Genomic DNA, 20,664 nt, shown 5'->3' on the forward strand with positions numbered 1-20,664 from the left:
TCATTAACTTCACATTGATTCCATATTGATATTTATTTACAAAAAAAAAAATTATATATATATATATAATTAAAATATTTACAATTGATAAAAATATTTTCTTAATTATTACCTCGAATTTCAATGTTCTTCATAATCTACCGTGAGAAATTAAATCGACGTAACTTAAAAAGGTAAAAAGGTTGTGGAACTAAAGAAGTAAGCACACAAAGAAGCAAGAAGCTAAAGCTTCATTTTCTTCAAAAGTAAAAATGTTGCTTGATTCAAGGACACGCTCAAGTAGCGATACAGTATTAAGCAAGGAAAAGGATCTCTGTGGTCCTGTCGACTATTACTAGTACTACTGCTCCTAGCGCTGCCGTTGCTGTTGCTGTTGCCGTCGCTATTGCTGCTGGTGATGGTTATGCTTTGAAGAGCATATTCTCTCTGTCTGTCTCTCTCTCTCTCTCTCTCTCTCTCTTTCTTTCTTTCTTTAGGAAAAGCCGACTGCTTTCAGTGGCTTCACGTCCCGGAGGATTCGCAGACCGAGAGTATTCTTACGTTACCAACGACGTCGGTGGTTTTGGTGGCTAATTAACGAAGCCGCGGCTGGAGATTTCCAGGTCGACGACGCCCACTACCAGGGAGGGACTCTTCTACGCTATCAAAGTGCTTCTCTTCTATCTCTATCTTACTCCATACTTGTTTCACTTACTCACTCACTCGTTCGTTCTCTATCTTGCTCGTTCGCTCGCTCGCTCGCTCGTTCGTTCGTTCGTTCGTTCGTTCGTTCGTTCGTTCGTTCGTTCGCTCGCTTGCTTGCTTGCTTGCTTGGTTGGTTGGTTGGTTGGTTGGTTGCTTGCTTGCTTACTTGCTTGCTTGCTTGTTTGCTTACTCGCTCCATATTCTCTTCTAAGATGAACGTTAAGCACAGTCTACCATGAATACAGATACGTATGTCGGTGCCGTAAATGGGAGATCGTTGAGAGAACACACGAGAGAAGAAGAGCGACAGAGAGAGAGAGAGAGAGAGAGAGAGAGAGAGTAAGAGAGTAAGAGAGAAATACAGCTGGTCCAGAACGTTAGAGAGATGCAACCTCTCCAACGAAGACATAGACGCGTCGTCGAGTAAACCGTCGCAGCCGCGATGTTTAACAACGAGTATAACCACCCAGCGCACGAAGCGAATATGATTGTAGTTGAGAGAGAATGACGATATAAGCACTCGAGCACCTTTATCCTACTCTCCTACGTAATGTCGTCTAAACTTCCTATTATTGCTCACGTCGCAACGGCATGGCCGATATAAATCCTATGAGAAAAAGCGAGAGAGAAAGAGAGAGAGAGAGAGAGAGACAAAGAGAAAAAAAGAAAAAAAGAAATAGAGTAACTAAAGTCGAAAGCAGAAAAGATTTTCACGTTTTATCGTCTTGAAAAGTGGCACGAAACGTTTCTAGATTCTAGCTTGGCTTTTCCGCGACTTCGAGGAATACAAGGTTGTGAAGGGTGAGAAGAGACCACAGCCGGAATTGGAAGGAAATATTTTCCGGCCGAAAGCAATTAAATCGAATAGGGGATGAAAAAGGAAGAGAGAAAGAGAGATAGAGAGAGGAAGGGATAGAGAGAGAGACAGAGATAAAGGGCGAGAGAGAGAGAGAGAGAGATACTTCTTCTCTCTCTCTCTCTCTCTCTCCCTCTCTCTCTCTCTCTCTCTCTCTCCTTTCCTATCTCTCTCGCCACGATCGATCTCCCCTTCTAACAATCCGTCAGTCTGTCCGTTTCTCTGTCCGTTCTTCCGTCCGTCCGTCCGTCCTTGTGTCTTCCGGAACGAAGGAAGATTCGACGGGGGTGTCAGAGTGAAGCGACGCGAAACGACGCTCCAGTGATTTAGCCGTAATTTCGTTCGGCCCTGATTGCCGAGGATCCAGAAACAGTGCTCGTGACGGATGTGATTTCTCGCGCGTATTAACGCTCAAGTACTCGATCAAAGAAGAAAGACGAAGAAAGAGAGAGAGAGAGAGAGAGAGTGAAAGGAAAAAATGAAGAAAGTAAAGTAAAGTGAAGTAAAAAGGTAAAGTGAAAGGAGTAAAAAAAAAAAAGAAAAAAAAAAAGAAAGAAAGAAAGAAGAAGAAAAAAGAAGAGATAACATGAAAGTAAAGGCCATGGATAATGATAAATAATCGTTAAAGGATACTTAATAACGTTTGACGTATCCTAATCAACGTTAAGTAAAGCTACGAGCAAAGTCTCCTTTATTTTTGAAACGATCTAATCTGTGCCTTTTACCATCTCTAAAGACGTAGATACTAATTAAACGGTGTGACGTTTACAAAGGAGTTAGCGAACGTATAAGAGGAGATGTAGAGAGAGAGAGAGAGAGAGAGAGAGAGAGGGAGAGAGAGAAAGAGAAAGAAGGGACAGAGGAAGGGTCGATCTATGCTATTCGAAAGGACGAACAAAGAGAGAGGGAGAGACCAAGAGGAGATACGAAACGGAGAGGAGAAAGCTGCTTGTGTCGCATGGATTTTGTTCTCTATCTCATTCTCTTACATACAACATCTTCCTCCCCTTTCTCTTTCAGGTTGGTCTCCCAATCCAATGGAATCAGCCGACCTTAAAAGGGAATACAAAAGAGCGAAACCATTCGCGATATCTCGCGCCGTTAACTTATCAATCGTCTGGCGGCATCGCTTTCCGCGTGCTTGTACCCGATTAAATCCGTTTGATATCCGCATTCGGGTAGACTTCTACGTACGTATTTACGTGAATCCTTTCTCATACCTCAGAATATCTCCTTTCTTGTCTCAAAGAGTACCTTATAAATCATTCGTGAGAAAAGTCTTTTTATATTTTTATAGTTTTATCCCTATAATTATCTATATCTCGTCTTTGTATCGTTCAAAAAGAAAATTTTTTACATTGATCGTATTAAAACATTCTATTTATTTTTCTAATACGTTTAGATTTATCATTATTGTCGTAAATACTTACGTAGATACGTACGTTCTTTGACCTTCTCGATACGAATATGAACTAAACGTCTCTCTTAACCCTACATTGATATATAAATTGAAAGAGGAAAAGAAATTTAACGTGTTATAAGAAATATAAATAAATAAAAATATCGTAATACTTTACCTATCTATTAACTGTTATAATACATATGGCACTACGTTAAGATAAATCCAATGTGTGTATACATACGTAGATAAATAAATATATCTGTAAGGTCACGTATCGTTTTTATTTTATTTCTATTTAAATTATGTCTTGGTTAATGGAACGTAAACTATTCGCAGAAATCATTTAGTATCGTTCATTGAAATCTTATTTCTATTTAATTAAGAATCACCGTGTATTCCATTTCAGTTTATATATGTAACTCTTTACCGTATACGAAAGAGAAATTCACGGGGGAATAAGTTTTCCGCGATCCAGCAATTTCCGACTCATTGTTTGTTACCTTTCCCGGAAATACAATATTTGATTACAGCGAGGTGAAAAGTCGGTCTTTACGCTCGATTCAAGAAGTTGTCGCTCTTGGAGAACGAGCTTCTCTCTTTCTCTCTCTCTCTCTCTCTCTCTCTCTCTCTCTTTCTTTCTTTCTCTCTCTTCTTCCTTCTACTCTTCCTCTCGTTTCGAAGGTTTCCTTAGAAATAACTCGGTTCAAGGCGATTCTTAAGAACAAATTAGACGTCTGGTAATTCCAACGAGTTCTTTGAACGATTTCGCCTTTGACGATTTGTAGAAAATAACGTGTCCTTTGACGCGGCCAACAGGGACTCTAACTTGGATCTTCCTATTTCCCGTGAATTTTTTCTTTATAGAGTATTTATAACGGTTGAGCTCAGCGAGGATTTTCCTCGATGAAGTAAAAGTTTCCTTTTTAAAAAGGAAACTCTCTCTTTCTCTCTCTCTCTCTCTCTCTCTCTCTCTCTCTCTTTCTCTTTCGTTTAATAATACGATAAAAATGTCCTCTTTCGCATCGTTAAAAGATCATTGGATTTTCTACTATTTACTTATTTGTCTATTTATTTATTATCGTTCTCTCTCTCTCTCTCTCTCTCTCTCTCGTGACACTCGTTACCATGGAAAGAAAAATCTAAGAATAAAAATTCAATGCATGTACTTACGTACGTTATCGAGATGCAAGGCTTTATTAAAACCAGCTGCGTATCTTCTCGTTGGTTTAGAATTTCTTCCGGATTAATAACGCGGAATACGGGAAGACGCCTAGGATGGTGAATGAAAAACTTAGCTTTCCTACTGAGCGAGCAAGAAAGAGAGAGAGAGAGAAAGAGAGAGAAAGAGAGAGAGAGAGAGAGAGAGAGAGAGAAAAGTGCTACATGTTACATCAGTAAATAATGAAACTTTATGGCGGCGCGAGATGCTCGCGGTGTTTTCATTGCATGAAGTGGAACTGTCTAGACGCATTCAGCTCTTTGGAACACGGCGAACGCCTTTATGGGACCCTTCAGCTATTTCCCACAACGCAACATTCTTTCTTTTCCTTTTTCTTTTACATCTTTTTTTTCTTCTTCTTTTTCTCTTTCTTCCAACTCTAACGTCTCTCTATCTCTCTATTTCCCTATCCCTATCTCTATATCTATCTATATCTATCTTTCTCTTTCTCTCTATTTCTTCCTCTTTCACTTTTCTCGCCATCTTTCTTCCTTCCTTCCTTCCTTCCTTCCTTCCTTCCTTTCTACCTTCCTTCCTTCCTTTTTGGAGACGCATTCATCTCTCCCTCGTGCATTTTCGCTCTTAAGGCTCGTTGCGCTTGAAAATGGTTACAGTCTCGGTACTCTGGACGACCACAAAAGCAAGGCGCGAAAACGCATCATTCGATCGTGCTAAAGTACGCAAGGAATTTGCAACCCTCTTACTCTCTTCTTTCTTTCCCTCTCTCTCTCTCTCTCTCTCTCTCTCTCTTTATATATATATATATCAGGAAATATCTCAATAGTTATGAATAAAACTTAATATATATATATAGAGTTCTATAGAATAGTGACTATATATCAACTTAGATACCTAGCCAAACATCAAAGAAAAAAAAGAGAAAGAGGGAGAATGAGAGAGTGAGAGAGAGAGAGAGAGAGAGAGAGATGGAAAAGAATGCAGACTCTTTTAATGCACCTGATGGAGCGAAGCTTAGGGTGGTTAAAAGCCTAAGACCCTAAACGGAGCCCCTCGGATAGACAGCACTGCATGGGTGGTGCGTGCACACGACGTTACTGTAGAACGCCCAAGGCAAGCCATTAGACGGCGACAATGCGCACCCTTTTCCACGACTTTTATACTTATTTCCGCCATTACTGCGCATTCTAGGTTGCAATAAATTCTTTCTCCGACGCATTAAAATTCTTGAAGGGCATTCTGAATACTTGGCGCGGCCTCGGCAATATCGATGTCCCGTTACAGGGAACAAAACGGTTATGTTATAACCGTGACACTACCCCCTTCGCCAACCCCCATATTGTTATTTCCTTACTTCAACCACCTCGTACTCTTTCCAACGGAATAATGGTATATTGCACCTATGTGACTTCGGTCACATTAGACAAGTGCCTTCCACGTTTATGTCTTTGTCATTTAAACTTTTTACTGAGTAAGAAAGAAAAAAAAGAAAAAAAAAGAAAAAGAAAAAAGAGAAAAACGAAAAGAGAAAAAGAAATTCTTAACGTTTATTTCTGAAATATTTTTGTGTTTATTAAAAAATTGATATAAGATTTTCCACATTGTATATTATATAATAAATATATAAACTCTTTGAAAACATCTATGAAAAATATGTAATACGTATTATGTTTACTCGTATTCGATTTATTTCAGAATTTTATGATTTTCAATTATCTCATTTGTTTATTCATTTATACGGATTTATAATAATACGAATAATTATTATTGACGATTTTTAATACGAAGAAATCCCTTAATATGTACATGTAGTGTCACCTAGAGATCATTGCTATTTATTAGATTTGCATCTGTTTCCGACCGTCGATAATCATGGATCCTAGAAAAAATATGGTAAATGATTCGAAATTATTTATCAATAGTAGTTTAGAAATTACTTATCATCAGATATTAAGGATAATTCCTTCAAATTTTTGGTATTTTTATAGTTTATACCAACAACCAGTCCAAATTTAATTTTTAAACGATTTTGATGAACCAAAAATTCACTTTAACTATCAAGATGACATTTAATAACAACATAAAAAGCAACGGTACTCTCTTTTCAAATGACTAACATTAAAAAATTACAAGTAACATTGATTTTATGATTAATTAAATAATATCTAATGTTAATGAAATATAATAAATTAATATCTAAAAAATATTACTTTCAATTGAGCATTACATGACTCGTAACGAGCGTAACACATAAAATAAGAATAATTTAAAAATTCAATACTTAAAAATATTCATTCCCGTCATTGAACATACGTAATGTAACAAAAATGAACTACAGATTGACTTTGACAATTACTGGATCACTTCTCTTTTGTATTCCGACGCGTAAACATCATAAATCTCTCTTTCTAAACTTGAAAACTTAAAAATCAATACTTTCGATAAATTTTGATTATTTAAACAATCTTTAATGTACACATAATACAATAAACTAATATTTAAACAATAGTATATTTATTTAAACATTAAAAATACGGAAACTTGCGAAAAACTTAAAATAATTTGAATATAAAATTCCTATACTTAAAAATTTTGATCTCGGGACTGTTGGCCTTGTACGATATAAACATAAACAGTCCTTTGATTTACTTTGACAATTATCGAGTTAGTTTACCTTTGCACTCCGACCAGTGCACATCGACTCTCTCTTCCTAAACGCGAAATCTTATAAATTAATAATTTCGATCATTTTTTCATTATTTAAACAATATCTAATCAACAGAGAGTACAATAAACTTAAATTTAAACAATAGTACATTCGTTTAAACATTGTAAAGCAGAAAACGGTCGAGAAATTTAAAATAATTTTAATAAAAGAATTCAATACTTAAAAATTTTATTTCGGGATTGTTGGCCTTGTACAATATAAACATAAACGGACCTTCGATTAACTTTGACAATTACCGAGTTAGTTTACCTTTGCACTCCGACCAGTGCACATCGACTCTCTCTTCCTAAACGCGAAATCTTATAAATTAATAATTTCGATCATTTTTTCATTATTTAAACAATATCTAATCAACAGAGAGTACAATAAACTTAAATTTAAACAATAGTACATTCGTTTAAACATTGTAAAGCAGAAAACGGTCGAGAAATTTAAAATAATTTTAATAAAAGAATTCAATACTTACAAATTTTATCTCGGGATTGTTGGCCTTGTACGATATAAACATAAACAGTTCTTTGATTTACTTTGACAATTATCGAGTTAGTTTAGCTTTGCACTCCGACCAGTGCACATCGACTCTCTCTTCCTAAACGCGAAATCTTATAAATTAATAATTCCGATCATTTTTTCATTATTTAAATAATATCTAATCAACACAGAGTACAATAAACTTAAATTTAAACAATAGTACATTCGTTTAAACATTGTAAAGCAGAAAACGGTCGAGAAATTTAAAATAATTTTAATAAAAGAATTCAATACTTAAAAATTTTATTTCGGGATTGTTGGCCTTGTACAATATAAACATAAACGGACCTTCGATTAACTTTGACAATTACCGAGTTAGTTTACCTTTGCACTCCGACCAGTGCACATCGACTCTCTCTTCCTAAACGCGAAATCTTATAAATTAATAATTTCGATCATTTTTTCATTATTTAAACAATATCTAATCAACAGAGAGTACAATAAACTTAAATTTAAACAATAGTACATTCGTTTAAACATTGTAAAGCAGAAAACGGTCGAGAAATTTAAAATAATTTTAATAAAAGAATTCAATACTTACAAATTTTATCTCGGGATTGTTGGCCTTGTACGATATAAACATAAACAGTTCTTTGATTTACTTTGACAATTATCGAGTTAGTTTAGCTTTGCACTCCGACCAGTGCACATCGACTCTCTCTTCCTAAACGCGAAATCTTATAAATTAATAATTCCGATCATTTTTTCATTATTTAAATAATATCTAATCAACACAGAGTACAATAAACTTAAATTTAAACAATAGTACATTCGTTTAAACATTGTAAAGCAGAAAACTGTCGAGAAATTTAAAATAATTTTGATAAAAGAATTCAATACTTACAAATTTTATCTCGGGATTGTTGGCCTTGTACAATATAAACATAAACGATTAACTTCGACAATTACCGAGTTAGTTTTCTTTTGCACTTCGATCAGTGCACATCGTCTCCCCCTTTCTAAGCGCGGAAACTTAAAAATTAATACTTTCGATAGTTTTTCAATTATTTAAATAATCTCTAATGTACACGGAGTACAAAAAATAATTTAAACAATACTACATTCTATTAAACATTTCAATTACCGTAACGCGCGAGAAAATTAAAATAATTAAAATTTTTTTTGCTTATTTAAACTTTGTGCTGCTCTTCCTTGATTGTGTGTGTGGTCAACAAAATCAAATCTCGGATCAACTTGGATTGTTATTGGATCATTTTTCTTTGGGATTCCGACGAATAAGCATCGAAGCTCTCTCAGGATATCTTTTCTACATAGTTATAATGAAGACTTAAAGTAAATTTATTTCTATATTATACATTTTTCAAATAATTTTTACAGTTTCTTATTATAACAGTGTCACTAATTATTTTGTTTGTATTTTTCTGTTTCAGAACTTCATTGCAATCACGCCCGTAGCAATGAAGTAATCGAATGTTTTTATCGCTTAAATAAAAATATCGGCAAGTAGAAGCGGTGTTTGTTCGTTCGCTTTTCGCGATTTAAACAACAAATGTTTTTACATCGACTGTGTGCAATGCTGTCGTTAGAGTCAGTGTTTGTACGCAAAGTGTTTTGCTCTTTTAACAGTCGCACAGATTTTATTTATAAAAGACTATTGTGTTTCGCGAAGTAAATTCAGTGAACGTTCGTTAATAAATAACTACCGTGAATTAGAGTCAGTGCATTACTGAAGAGGATCTCATTCAACTTCAATGTCGATTTATTTCATTTTCATCAATCACCTACGAATTATACACCGTCAATTTCGACCTAAATCGTGAACGAGTGTTTTGGAGCCATCGCAGAACTTCTTAAGTAGTGAGTGAATTTTTAAATCCCTCCGATCACTCAATCATGTCGAGGATGAAAGATCCAAATCGATACGAGTGATTGGTTGTAATTAATTAATAGAAGGGCATTGAGTGACCACGTAAATGGTTTCTTATTTTTTGATTAATTTATTAAATTAGGATAGGGCCTTCTTGTTCAAACACGTTTATAATTATTTTGAACTTTGAATATTTTCTTAAATATTTTTCTTCAAATATTTTTTCTCGAACGGAAATAGTAAAAGATACCGATATTCATGAGTTCTAATAAAGAATAAACAAGAAGACATTCGCGATGGATAGTTTCTGGATTCGAAGCGAAACTATGCATGATTTTTTTATAAGAGTTATTGTTTTTAAAAGAGAAAAGTCAAGTAGAATATTAGCTAAAAAATGAAGAAACTTGTAGAGTTACAATCCGTAAATCTAGATTATAAGTTAATAAATTTTTAGCTCAAGATTTTCAACAATTAATATATTGATTCTTCTTTCAGAGATTAATATACTAATATTTCTTTCAGAGATTAATATACTGATATTTCTTTCAGAGATTAATATACTGATATTTCTTTCAGAGATTAATATACTGATATTTCTTTCAGAGAAAATAATATTTCTTTAGATCAGTATTCAGAATATTTAATTTTTTTTTTTTTTTGTTAATTAATCTTTTATTTTTCTTATGTTTAATTAAATTAAATTCAGAATTTTATCGTTCGTATCATTAATATACATATGTAAATATTCATTTTTCTTTTCTTATTTCTTTTCAGCTAGTTCCAGGTCGTGGGATCGCGAATACGAGAAGAAATAATTAATAAAGAAGATTCTCTTAACATTTAAACAATATACAATACACGTAAATTATAATTAATTAATAATTAATTATAATTTTACAACAACAGGATATTCTTAACAACATTATAAAGATCATATACATGTACTACTATACACTATTGATTAATAGATATACTATCGATTTAAAATTGAAACTCAAAGAAAATTTTCTTCACTGTCATTACTATTTATTCTAATTTACTCTCATTAATTATCCTTTATATATTTCGGTTGGGACCCGTGGGATGGGCCCATGGGTGAGGGCCTCTGTGCGGGTTGCTGTCTCAGCATCATGTAGAACTGCTTCTATTCTCTTATCTATCTGCGGCTCTCTTTTTTAAGTCATATTTTTCTTGTTTTTATTTTCTATGACATTAATACACTCTTATTAATTATGATTTATAGTCTCGGGTGGGACCCATGGGAGGGGCCCATGGGTGAGGGCCTCTGTGCGGGTTGCTGTTCAGCATCGTGTGGTTTTGTTTCTCTTTTCATTTTTTGGGGCACTCTTTTCGTTCTTCGGCTCTCTTTTCGTTCTCCGGCACTCTTTTCGTTCTCCGGCTCTCTTTTCTATCTCATATTTTTATTTTTCAATTATGTTTTTAATTATGTTATTAATATGTTATGTTTGTTTAATTATGTTTTTTTAATATTTATTTACGTTGTTTCTTTCTAATTATGTATTTAATTATGTGTTCTATTATGTTTTTAATTATGTTTTAATCATGTGTTTAAATATGTTTTTAATTATGATTTTAATATATGATTATTAATTATGATTTACAGCTTTAGGTAGGATCAATGGGATGGTGCAGACTGTTGATTCAGTATCGTGTCGAGCTGCTTCTTTTCTCGTTTCTTTTTCTAGGTCTCTTATCTATTTATATATATTTATTTTCTATTTGTATTTTATATATGTATATATTATTTATTAAACATATTATTTATATATGTTTAATAGTTTTTTTTTTGTTCTTCTGTTTTCTCTTTAGCTTTTTCTTTTTCAGCATAGATCATCGAGGGATAGGTTCATCTGCGGCCAGATGGTACATCGCATGGCAAGATTCATCATCGATTTCTACGCGAGAATACGGGAAGGATAGGAAGAACACTGGCGCGCGTGTCGGCGGGCACAGGCGTGGGTGTTCTCGGGCGCGATTAAACTTCGTTTGATTGTTCGGATCGAAAACGCGAATTTAGAGTAGAGTCAACGTTTTTCTAACACTCGCGTGGGTGTTCGGGCGCGATTAATGGTCCTACCGTGGACTTCGTTTGATTTTTTGCAAATTTCGATGGGGGTACTTCGCGAATTTCGGCTTAACAGTAGAATCTACGTAATTATAACACACACGTGAGTGTCGCGACGCGATTAGTATTTCTAAGGAGTTCGCTTTGTTTGTTCGAAATTCGGAAAGCACGAATTCTGATGTGCTTAATAATCCGTTATGTCTGAAGCGGACGGTGCAAATGGTGGAGCTATCTGTAAGAGGTGTGTTGTAGCTAAGCTACACATACCCTGTTAGTTAAGAAGCCAGTGCATTGAAGCGGAAAGGTATCACGGATCGGTATCGCGGTACGCGGATTTTAGAGTAGAATCACCGTTAGCTCGTGGGTCTCCACATGTAGCAACCTCCACGTGGTGAGACCTGGGTCGTTAATACTTGCAAAGTCTAATTGTAAATCTTATAACGCAAGTATTATCGAGCGAATGGCTGCATAATGTTTTACTTTTCCAATATCTTTTCAAACTAATTCCAACTAAACATTAACATATTTCCGTTTTATATAACTAATAATACTTCGAAAGGAGAAATATAACAGAATATATTGTACAATAATCTCTTACAGAAACGACAAGGAAATTTATCTATCACACTCTTATGTCAGCTGTCATTTCTATTTATTCTTATTTACTCTCACTAATTATCCTTTATATATCTCGGGTGGGACCCATGGGAGGGGCCCATGGGTGAGGGCCTCTGTGCGGGTTGCTGTTCAGCATCGTGTGGTTTTGTTTTTCTTTTCATTTTTTGGGGCTCTCTTTTCGTTCTCCGGCACTCTTTTCATTCTCCGACTCTCTTTTCTATCTCATATTTTTATTTTTCAATTATGTTTAATTATATTATTAATATGTTATGTTTGTTTAATTATGTTTTCTTAATATTTATTTATGTTGTTCCTTTCTAATTATGTATTTAATTATGTTTTTTATTATGTTTCTAATTATGTTTCTAATTATGTTTTTAATTATGTTTTTAATATATTTTTATTAATTATGATTTATAGGTCTTAGGTAAGATCCATACAATGGTGCTGTCTGTTGTTTCAACATCGTGCAGAGCTGCTCTTTTTTTGTTTCTTTCTCTAACTTTCTTATTTATTAATATATGTTTATTTTCTATTTATAATCTATGTATATATTATGTTTTATTTTATATATTTTTTGCTTTCTCTTATTTTCTCCTTAGCTTCTTTTTTTTCAGGATAGATCATCGAGGGATAGATTCATCTGCGGCCGGATGATACATCGCATGGCAAGATTCATCATCGATTTCTACGCGAGAATACGGGAAGGATAGGAAGAACACTGGCGCGCGTGTCGGCGGGCACAGGCGTGGGTGTTCTCGGGCGCGATTAAACTTCGTTTGATTGTTCGGATCGAAAACGCGAATTTAGAGTAGAGTCAACGTTTTTCTAACACTCGCGTGGGTGTTCGGGCGCGATTAATGGTCCTACCGTGGACTTCGTTTGATTTTTTGCAAATTTCGATGGGGGTACTTCGCGAATTTCGGCTTAATAGTAGATTCTACGTAATTATAACACACACGTGAGTGTCGCGACGCGATTAGTATTTCTAAGGAGTTCGCTTTGTTTGTTCGAAATTCGGAAAGCACGAATTCGGATGTGCTTAATAATCCGTTATGTCTGAAGCGGACGGTGCAAATGGTGGAGCTATCTGTAAGAGGTGTGTTGTAGCTAAGCTACGCATACCCTGTTAGTTAAGAAGCCAGTGCATTGAAGCGGAAAGGTATCACGGATCGGTATCGCGGTACGCGGATTTTAGAGTAGAATCACCGTTAGCTCGTGGGTCTCCACATGTAGCAACCTCCACGTGGTGAGACCTGGGTCGTTAATACTTGCAAAGTCTAATTGTAAATCTTATAACGCAAGTATTATCGAGCGAATGGCTGCATATTTCAATATATTTTCAAAATCCCTTGAATCAAAATTTTTATTAAACATTGAAGTATTAACACTGTATATTGCTAATAATATTTCCACAAATAAATAGATTGGTTATATGACATTGAATATGGTCAAATATTATGTATATTAAGTATAACGACTAAAGTCAAAACTAATAATTAGTAAATATATACTTACATATTGTATACTATTTTTATAAAAATAAAAATAAAAATAAAAATTAATTCGATTTTAAACTGTCTATTAATTAAAATTCCTTTCCTCCTACTCCACTATTTTTTTTTCTTTCGTAGTTTCTTCTATAGGAATAGTTTTTTTTTTTATATTGTATTATTACTATTACTACAGTAATAATATATAAAATAAACGAAGGAGAGAGATATAACCTATGCAAATTTATAAAATGTTAAGATAGATGCATGTTGATGACAATGTTTCTCGTTTACGTTTGTAGTTCATATTCTGTCCATACCTGTCGCTGAAATCACAAAATATGATGAACAACCTTACAACTCCAATTCTCTCTATTATACTTGTAGTTCATGTTTTGTCCGTATTTGTCGCTTCAGTCACATAAGCTTCGAGTGAAAGGTTATGAACAGGCTTAATGTTCCTTTAGTTACCTAACCTCACTTCCGGCAAAAATACAATGAAAGAAACCATAACTATTTATAACTTAGTCAATGTCAAATCAGAACTAAATTTTCTATAGATTCTTTTAGAAGGTTTGAACGACACGTAGAATCACTGTGCACAATTTCGTTGGCTGTTCGATAGTATAAATGTGTCAATAAAAGAATGCTTTATATTTTCCATATGTAAAACATATTTTCCAAGGTAAATAGATAGGTTAACAATGGATTTTGGTACATTATTAAGTGTTGCACAAAAGAACGAAATTAATAAACAAGTAAGTAGAATCTTTTTCTACGTTCTAATGAATTTAGAAAAAGTTTTTTTAATAGCTCGTTTATAATTGTATTCTTATAGTCCGTTGCTTGTTATCAAACTAAATTTACACCTCCGAAGAAGCAAAATAAACAATCAAAGACATTGTCGGATAATATAAAAAAATTTTTAGCCAGAAAGGAGGAAGAAGAAAAAAGAAAAGTTTTAGAAGAAAAAAAAAAGAGAGATGTATGTCTATATCTAATGCAAGGAAATCTTTGCAGATTCAATTTTATTATAAAGAAAATATTATTTATATAATTGAAATTCTCTGTTTAAGAATTTGCTTGCATTACGGGACCATAAAGCTCAAAGTCGTATAAATAAACATTTGAAAGTATGTAAGGCTGCAAATAAATCTGTAATAGCAGATGCAATAGATAATGAAAATACAGCTGTTACTATAGCAGGTATGTATATTTTATTTTATTTTATTCTTTTCCTTTTTTTTTTTTCTTTTTTTTTTTTTGTTAAATCATTATCACTAAAAACCAGGACGAACCATTTCGCATAAATACAAATTTAATAAATAATAATAAAGTTCCATATAAAATAGAAACGTGAACTATTCAAGTAATAAATAATTCGTAAATTTGATAATACCATATTATTTTGATATGGTATTATAAGTATCTATCCTCTTCTATAATGTTAAGAAAATTTTTAATTTACTAAACGTAACGGGCAATATTTTTGCCCGCAGGTTATATTAATAGAAGCGATATGATACCTTGTTTTCTCATCCAAAATGGACGTGGAACAGTTTCACGGATTTATACGACAGAAGATGCAAATGGAATGATTAAGGTTAGCCAACGAATTATAAATCAAAGATTTGCAAATATTAAAATTAAATATATAAGTGATGAAACATAGAATGCATTTGTATATATTTCTCTACTGGTAGATGTAGAAAGTATAGAAAATAAATGTTGCATTGTCATGTGTATTTTATCAGTTGAGGTGACTCAACTTACTGTCTACGTTGTTCATTTTGCACATTTTTATCAATCAATTTTTATATTTATTTTTGTACTATGTGTACTATTAGTATTTGGAACTTTATTGTTGTTACAAATCATAAGCTGTTTTTCTCAATTTTTATTCATTTAAGATTTATATTTCATGATAATATAATTACATAATTTTAAATCATAGGTCCTTCTCAACCAGATGAAGATGATTACGGATATGTTTCCCAGGAAGCATCTGCGTTTTATAATCAGTTAATGAATAAATATAGTAATTTGCCTCCTGAGAAGCCTCTTTTCAGTAACACTGGAAAAAGGACAGTAAAGGATATTGCATTGACAAAGGTAAAATATTTACTTTTATATTTCTTTTCGTATAACTTTAATTTATAATATATGTATAATATCATAGATAATATTATTGAAAATTTCCATTGTAGGATAGAGTAAAGCAAGCTCTAAAACAACAAGAAATTGAAGATTCTCTTGGTCATAGACGAAAAAGACGATCATCCACAGTGAATAGAAAAGAGTCAGAGTGTGAAGATCAGAATGAAAAAGTACCCGAAAAAAAAACGAAGGAACAAGAAAAGCATGGAAAAGAAAAGGCTAAAAAGAAACCACCACCACCTCCAATGGATTTTGGAGAACTGTTGAAACTTGCAGAGAAGAAACAACACGAGCCAGTAGTTATTGATGCCAAACCAAAGGTTGAAGAACCAGAGAGATTGATGACTAAGAAACAAATGAAAGAATATATGAAAGAAAAAGAATGGAGAGAAAGAAAAGAGCAATTGGCCAGAGGAATAGATGTAACGAAAAAAAATAATGTTACATCTGAAATAAATAAGTCAAATAAATCACATGCCCCAAAAAGTACAAAAATAACGATTGATAAATCTTCTCTAGATTCCTCTGTACAGAATAAAAATTTGTCTTCGACAATACAGGATAAAAAGGCACCGACAAAATCTAATAATAACATTTTAAGTGAAAAAAGTAATGTTATAACTAAATCTAATAATATAGGGAAAAATTCAACGAAGGATAAATTATTAGAAGAACGTAAAAAATTAGAGGCAGAAAAACGTAAGTTAGAAGAAATGCGTAAAGCTATAGAAAAAGAAAAATTGTTACTGGCACAAAGTAAATTGAAACAAGAAGAATCAAAATCGTTAATTAAACATCCAAATAAAGTCGTATCTCAAACGAAAAGTACAGACAAACAAGTTTTATCTAAAGATATTAAGACAAAACAAGCACCTACATCTGAAAAATTGCAATCATCTATGTTAAATGAAAAGCCAAAGCAGTTTCCTCCGCTTAATATGAAGTCACTTAAAAATAAAATTGCATCTGGAAAGATTCTTAAAAAGCCAGGAAATTCTAACAAACGTAAGCCGATAAATATTCTTCTATGATTATCAACTTATGAAAAATATCATAAAGTTTTATATAAACACATTTTTTTTCCTTTTTTTCATAGGTCGTATATATGATGACGAAGAATATGATTCTGAATTGGATGATTTTATCGATGATGGTCCAGAAGAAGAAGGTGAAGATTATAGTAAATATATTAGTGAAATATTTGGTTACGACAAAAGCAAATATAGAAATGTGGATGATGATGATGATGATTTAGCAATGGAAAGTAACTTCGCACAACAACTTAAAGAAGAATATGTATCTACAAAAATAGGTAATTATAAAAATTTAATAATAATAATAATAATAATAATAATAATAATAATAATAATAATATATATGCTACATAATACTTAATTTTAAATTATTATATAGTTTTCACATAATAATTTTTCGATATAGGCATTATGGAAGATTTAGAAGATATACGTATGGAAGCCTTAGAAAAGAAACGAAAAGCTCTCTTAAAGAAAAAAGCAAGAAAGTAGTAAGCTGTATATTTTTAACAATGTTGGATAAGTACAAACTTATTTAGATAAACGTTTGTTTTTTTCTTCTTCTTTTTTTTTTTTTTTTTTGTATTAAATGAAAAAATTATTTCACTGTTATACTTTTACTATTATGTTTTTATCAACTTCATATATCATTTTTCTTTTTTCTTTTTTTTTTTTTTCTTTTTTTTTTTTTTTGAGAGAGAGATTATTTTATTCATTCGTATAATTATTATTTTAAAGAGAAGTTATTAAATATTATTTAATGCTTTATGATAATTTTTTTCAGTAATAAAATTCGAGTCATAATTTATAAATATATATTACAACTTTTGATAAAGACAAAATATTAAATTATTTTAATTTCACATAAAATATACTAGTAAACTTTTTCCTAGTATATGTATGTATAATTTTATAAGATTTATTAATTTTTTAAACATTAAATATTTATTTATTGCATTTATTCATGTTATGTATAATATTTGGTCGAGTATAAATGCAAGACTGTATTTTTTTTCTTTTCTCAACAGTTGTATATAAATCCTAGTTAATAAGTAATGAAATGATAATATAGCTTATCTTTTATTCGGAATATAATATTGCTTGAAATACTGTGATCTGTATTCATAATGTGTTATCAGTGATGTCGGTTTCTTGTAAAAAAAAAAAAAAAGAAAAAAAGAAAAAAAAAATTCATAGATTCTTCAAAAAAAAAATTACTGTAGCACCGATAAAAGGATCTGAATACAGAAATCGAATGTATGAAATTGTATATGTGATATAAATATCATTTATTAAGAACTATCCAATTATTCTTTTTTCTTTTATTATTATTACTATTATTATTATTATTAATATTATTATTATTGAAATTATTATTATTGAAATAGAATTCGATTTTTATACAAAATATACTATACATTGTAAGATTGAATAATTTATAAAAACTGCCAATATTTATATATCTCAAATATTTAAATGTTCATTCATGTAAGATTACACACACATATATATATATATAATATATATATGTATATATATATATATATATATATATATATATAGTAAGTATAGCGAATGCGATGCATGAGAAGAATATTCCTAATACAATTAACAAGACAATTGAAAAAATATCTCATGTTAAAAAGGATATTTAATTTGCTAATACATAAAATGTTATCTTCCTAATTTAATATCAAAATAAAACATGTTCTCTTTGTAATAATAATCGTTAATCGTTTTAATAAAAGTATTTATTAAAATAATATATATATATATATATATGTATATATATATATATATATCTACGATTTTCCAATTGTACTACATACGTAAAGTGTAACATAGGTCAGTCACGTGATACCGATAGTTGATTTCGTATTAAAAAAAAAAATTTATCCAATAGAATGATTGATACGACGGAAAAAAATGTATTCGTCCGTTGATAGTATATACGCGATTGGAAAACAGCATCGTTGATATTTCAATGTAAATAAAATAAAAGTTCGATGTTCCGCGGGTTTTGAATAAACCGGAACCAACGTCACGTCACGTAATCCATATCGAAGTATAAGAGTTTATGGTCGCATGCAGCTCTCTCTTCCGGCAACCAGAGAAAGGGGATTTTGCTACTGCTGAATCTGTGGAAATATTTATACATAAAATACTCCTCCGTCATGGCCGTCGGTGACTTGAAGACTGACAAGGGCGTTAAAGATTTAAATGCTTATCTTGCCGATCGTAGTTACATCGAAGGGTGAGTATTCTTTCGTAGGAACTTTAACCCCCCGTGTTCCGGTACACGTGCTTCTCTTGTCGGCATTTTAGAGACACCTATCCTTCTTTGCTTCCTTTCTGTTTCATAGTACAACCTTCGACGAATGCATCGATACGATCGCTCTTTAAAATAAGTTTATCGATGATCAAACGTCATCGTTAAAAATTATTATCCCTTCTTTGTCAAAATGACAAAAGAAATTTTTTTATTAAATTATTAAGATTATGACAGAGATTGATAATAATTTTTTAGAATACAAACATTATTCTCTTTATTCCAGATGTACATATATCTATACATATATATATATATATATATATATATATCCGTCACATATGTGCCGGTATATATAAATTTAGGGCTATGAATTTTTATAAATATATATACCTATTTCGTACGAGTTAATCGTAGAACGATCATTTATGACTATTTTTAGATTTATTATGTTCCTTCAACTAGAAACGTATCAAAAATGAGAGAGAGAAAAAAGAAATAAGAAAATAAAAAAAAAAAAAGAATCCACTGTTAATAACGAATAAACAATTGCCAAGGATGATTATGGAATTGATTTATTTCATTTAAATATTAGGTGGCAACCGTCTCAAGCCGATGTTGCTGTCTTTGAAGCTTTGGGAAAAGAACCCAATTCTTCTAACCCTCATGTACTAAGATGGTACACTCACATAAAGTCGTACGATCTAAACACACTTCCAGGAGAGAAAAAGGCTCCTGCTATATTAGCAAATAGTAGTCATTCTTCACAAGCTACAACCCCAGCAGCAGATACCGCAGAAGATGGCGATGATGTTGATTTGTTTGCATCCGACGAAGAAGAAAGTGCAGAAGCAGCAAAGATCAGGGAAGAAAGATTAAAGGCTTATGCCGAAAAAAAATCCAAGAAACCAGCAATTATTCCTAAGTCTAGTATTGTACTTGAAGTTAAGCCCTGGGGAGATGAAACAGACATGAAAAAAATGGAAGAAGCAGTTAGATCGATTAAGATGGATGGTCTTGTTTGGGGTGCTTGTAAGTTTTCATTTCTTTTCTTTTTCTTCTAAAATAATATCTATATATATATATATATATATAGATATATATTTAGGTATATGTTTAATACATAGATGATTTGATTTTAGCTAAACTCGTAGCAGTGGGATATGGCATACAAAAATTACAAATAATATGCGTAATAGAGGATGATAAAGTTTCTGTAGATTTCCTGGTGGAACAAATTCAGGAATTTGAGGAATTAGTACAATCTGTCGACATTGCATCTTTCAATAAAATTTAAAAGCTTCTCAGTAATTTTAATAATGAGTTAATAAATATTGTTTGTATATATGTGCATATATTTGTTATTTAATATACCCAATTGACTGAAATCTATCTAACATATATATATATATATATCATCAAGTAAAACATATAACGATGCACATAACATCACAGCATTGAATAATTAATATATTATAATATTATATAATATAATAGTTAACTTAAAGCTACAACTTTTAGTCACATTTATTACTGAACTTTGGTCAGAATTAGGTACAAATTCTTTAGTATATTCAAGCCATTAAAGTGTTAATATATATGATCATCACGTTTTATAAAAAATCTATAAAACTTGTAAAAATTTATAGATACGTATTTCTTTGAAAAAACTGTTTATAAAATCCTGCTTATTTAATAATGATAAACAATGAATTACAATACATCTTGTACTTTAAACTACAATACAAAACAAAATCATTAAAAACATTTTTACCTTTATAAAAACTTCATATTTATAAGA

The 20,664-nt window shown here is 31.8% G+C and overlaps 2 protein-coding genes across 2 annotated transcripts; both read left to right on the plus strand.

Annotated features, from left to right (window-relative positions):
* The first annotated feature begins 13,831 nt into the window (after window positions 1-13,831).
* On the plus strand, window positions 13,832-17,243 carry LOC124946591 (protein SPT2 homolog). Its single transcript, XM_047487462.1, has 7 exons — window positions 13,832-14,161; window positions 14,242-14,388; window positions 14,480-14,609; window positions 15,358-15,515; window positions 15,611-16,565; window positions 16,657-16,872; window positions 17,001-17,243. The coding sequence occupies exons 1-7, from the start codon at window positions 14,108-14,110 to the stop codon at window positions 17,084-17,086; spliced, it is 1,746 nt and encodes a 581-aa protein (XP_047343418.1). The 5' UTR covers window positions 13,832-14,107; the 3' UTR covers window positions 17,087-17,243.
* A 1,436-nt stretch (window positions 17,244-18,679) lies between these two features.
* Window positions 18,680-20,216, plus strand: LOC124946597 (elongation factor 1-beta'). The gene is made up of 3 exons (XM_047487473.1): window positions 18,680-18,848; window positions 19,459-19,895; window positions 20,006-20,216. The coding sequence occupies exons 1-3, from the start codon at window positions 18,769-18,771 to the stop codon at window positions 20,158-20,160; spliced, it is 672 nt and encodes a 223-aa protein (XP_047343429.1). The 5' UTR covers window positions 18,680-18,768; the 3' UTR covers window positions 20,161-20,216.
* Window positions 20,217-20,664: the final 448 nt, after the last annotated feature.

The sequence above is a fragment of the Vespa velutina genome, chromosome 2, assembly GCF_912470025.1.
Source record: "Vespa velutina chromosome 2, iVesVel2.1, whole genome shotgun sequence".
In the NCBI taxonomy this organism is placed as follows: domain Eukaryota; kingdom Metazoa; phylum Arthropoda; class Insecta; order Hymenoptera; family Vespidae; genus Vespa; species Vespa velutina.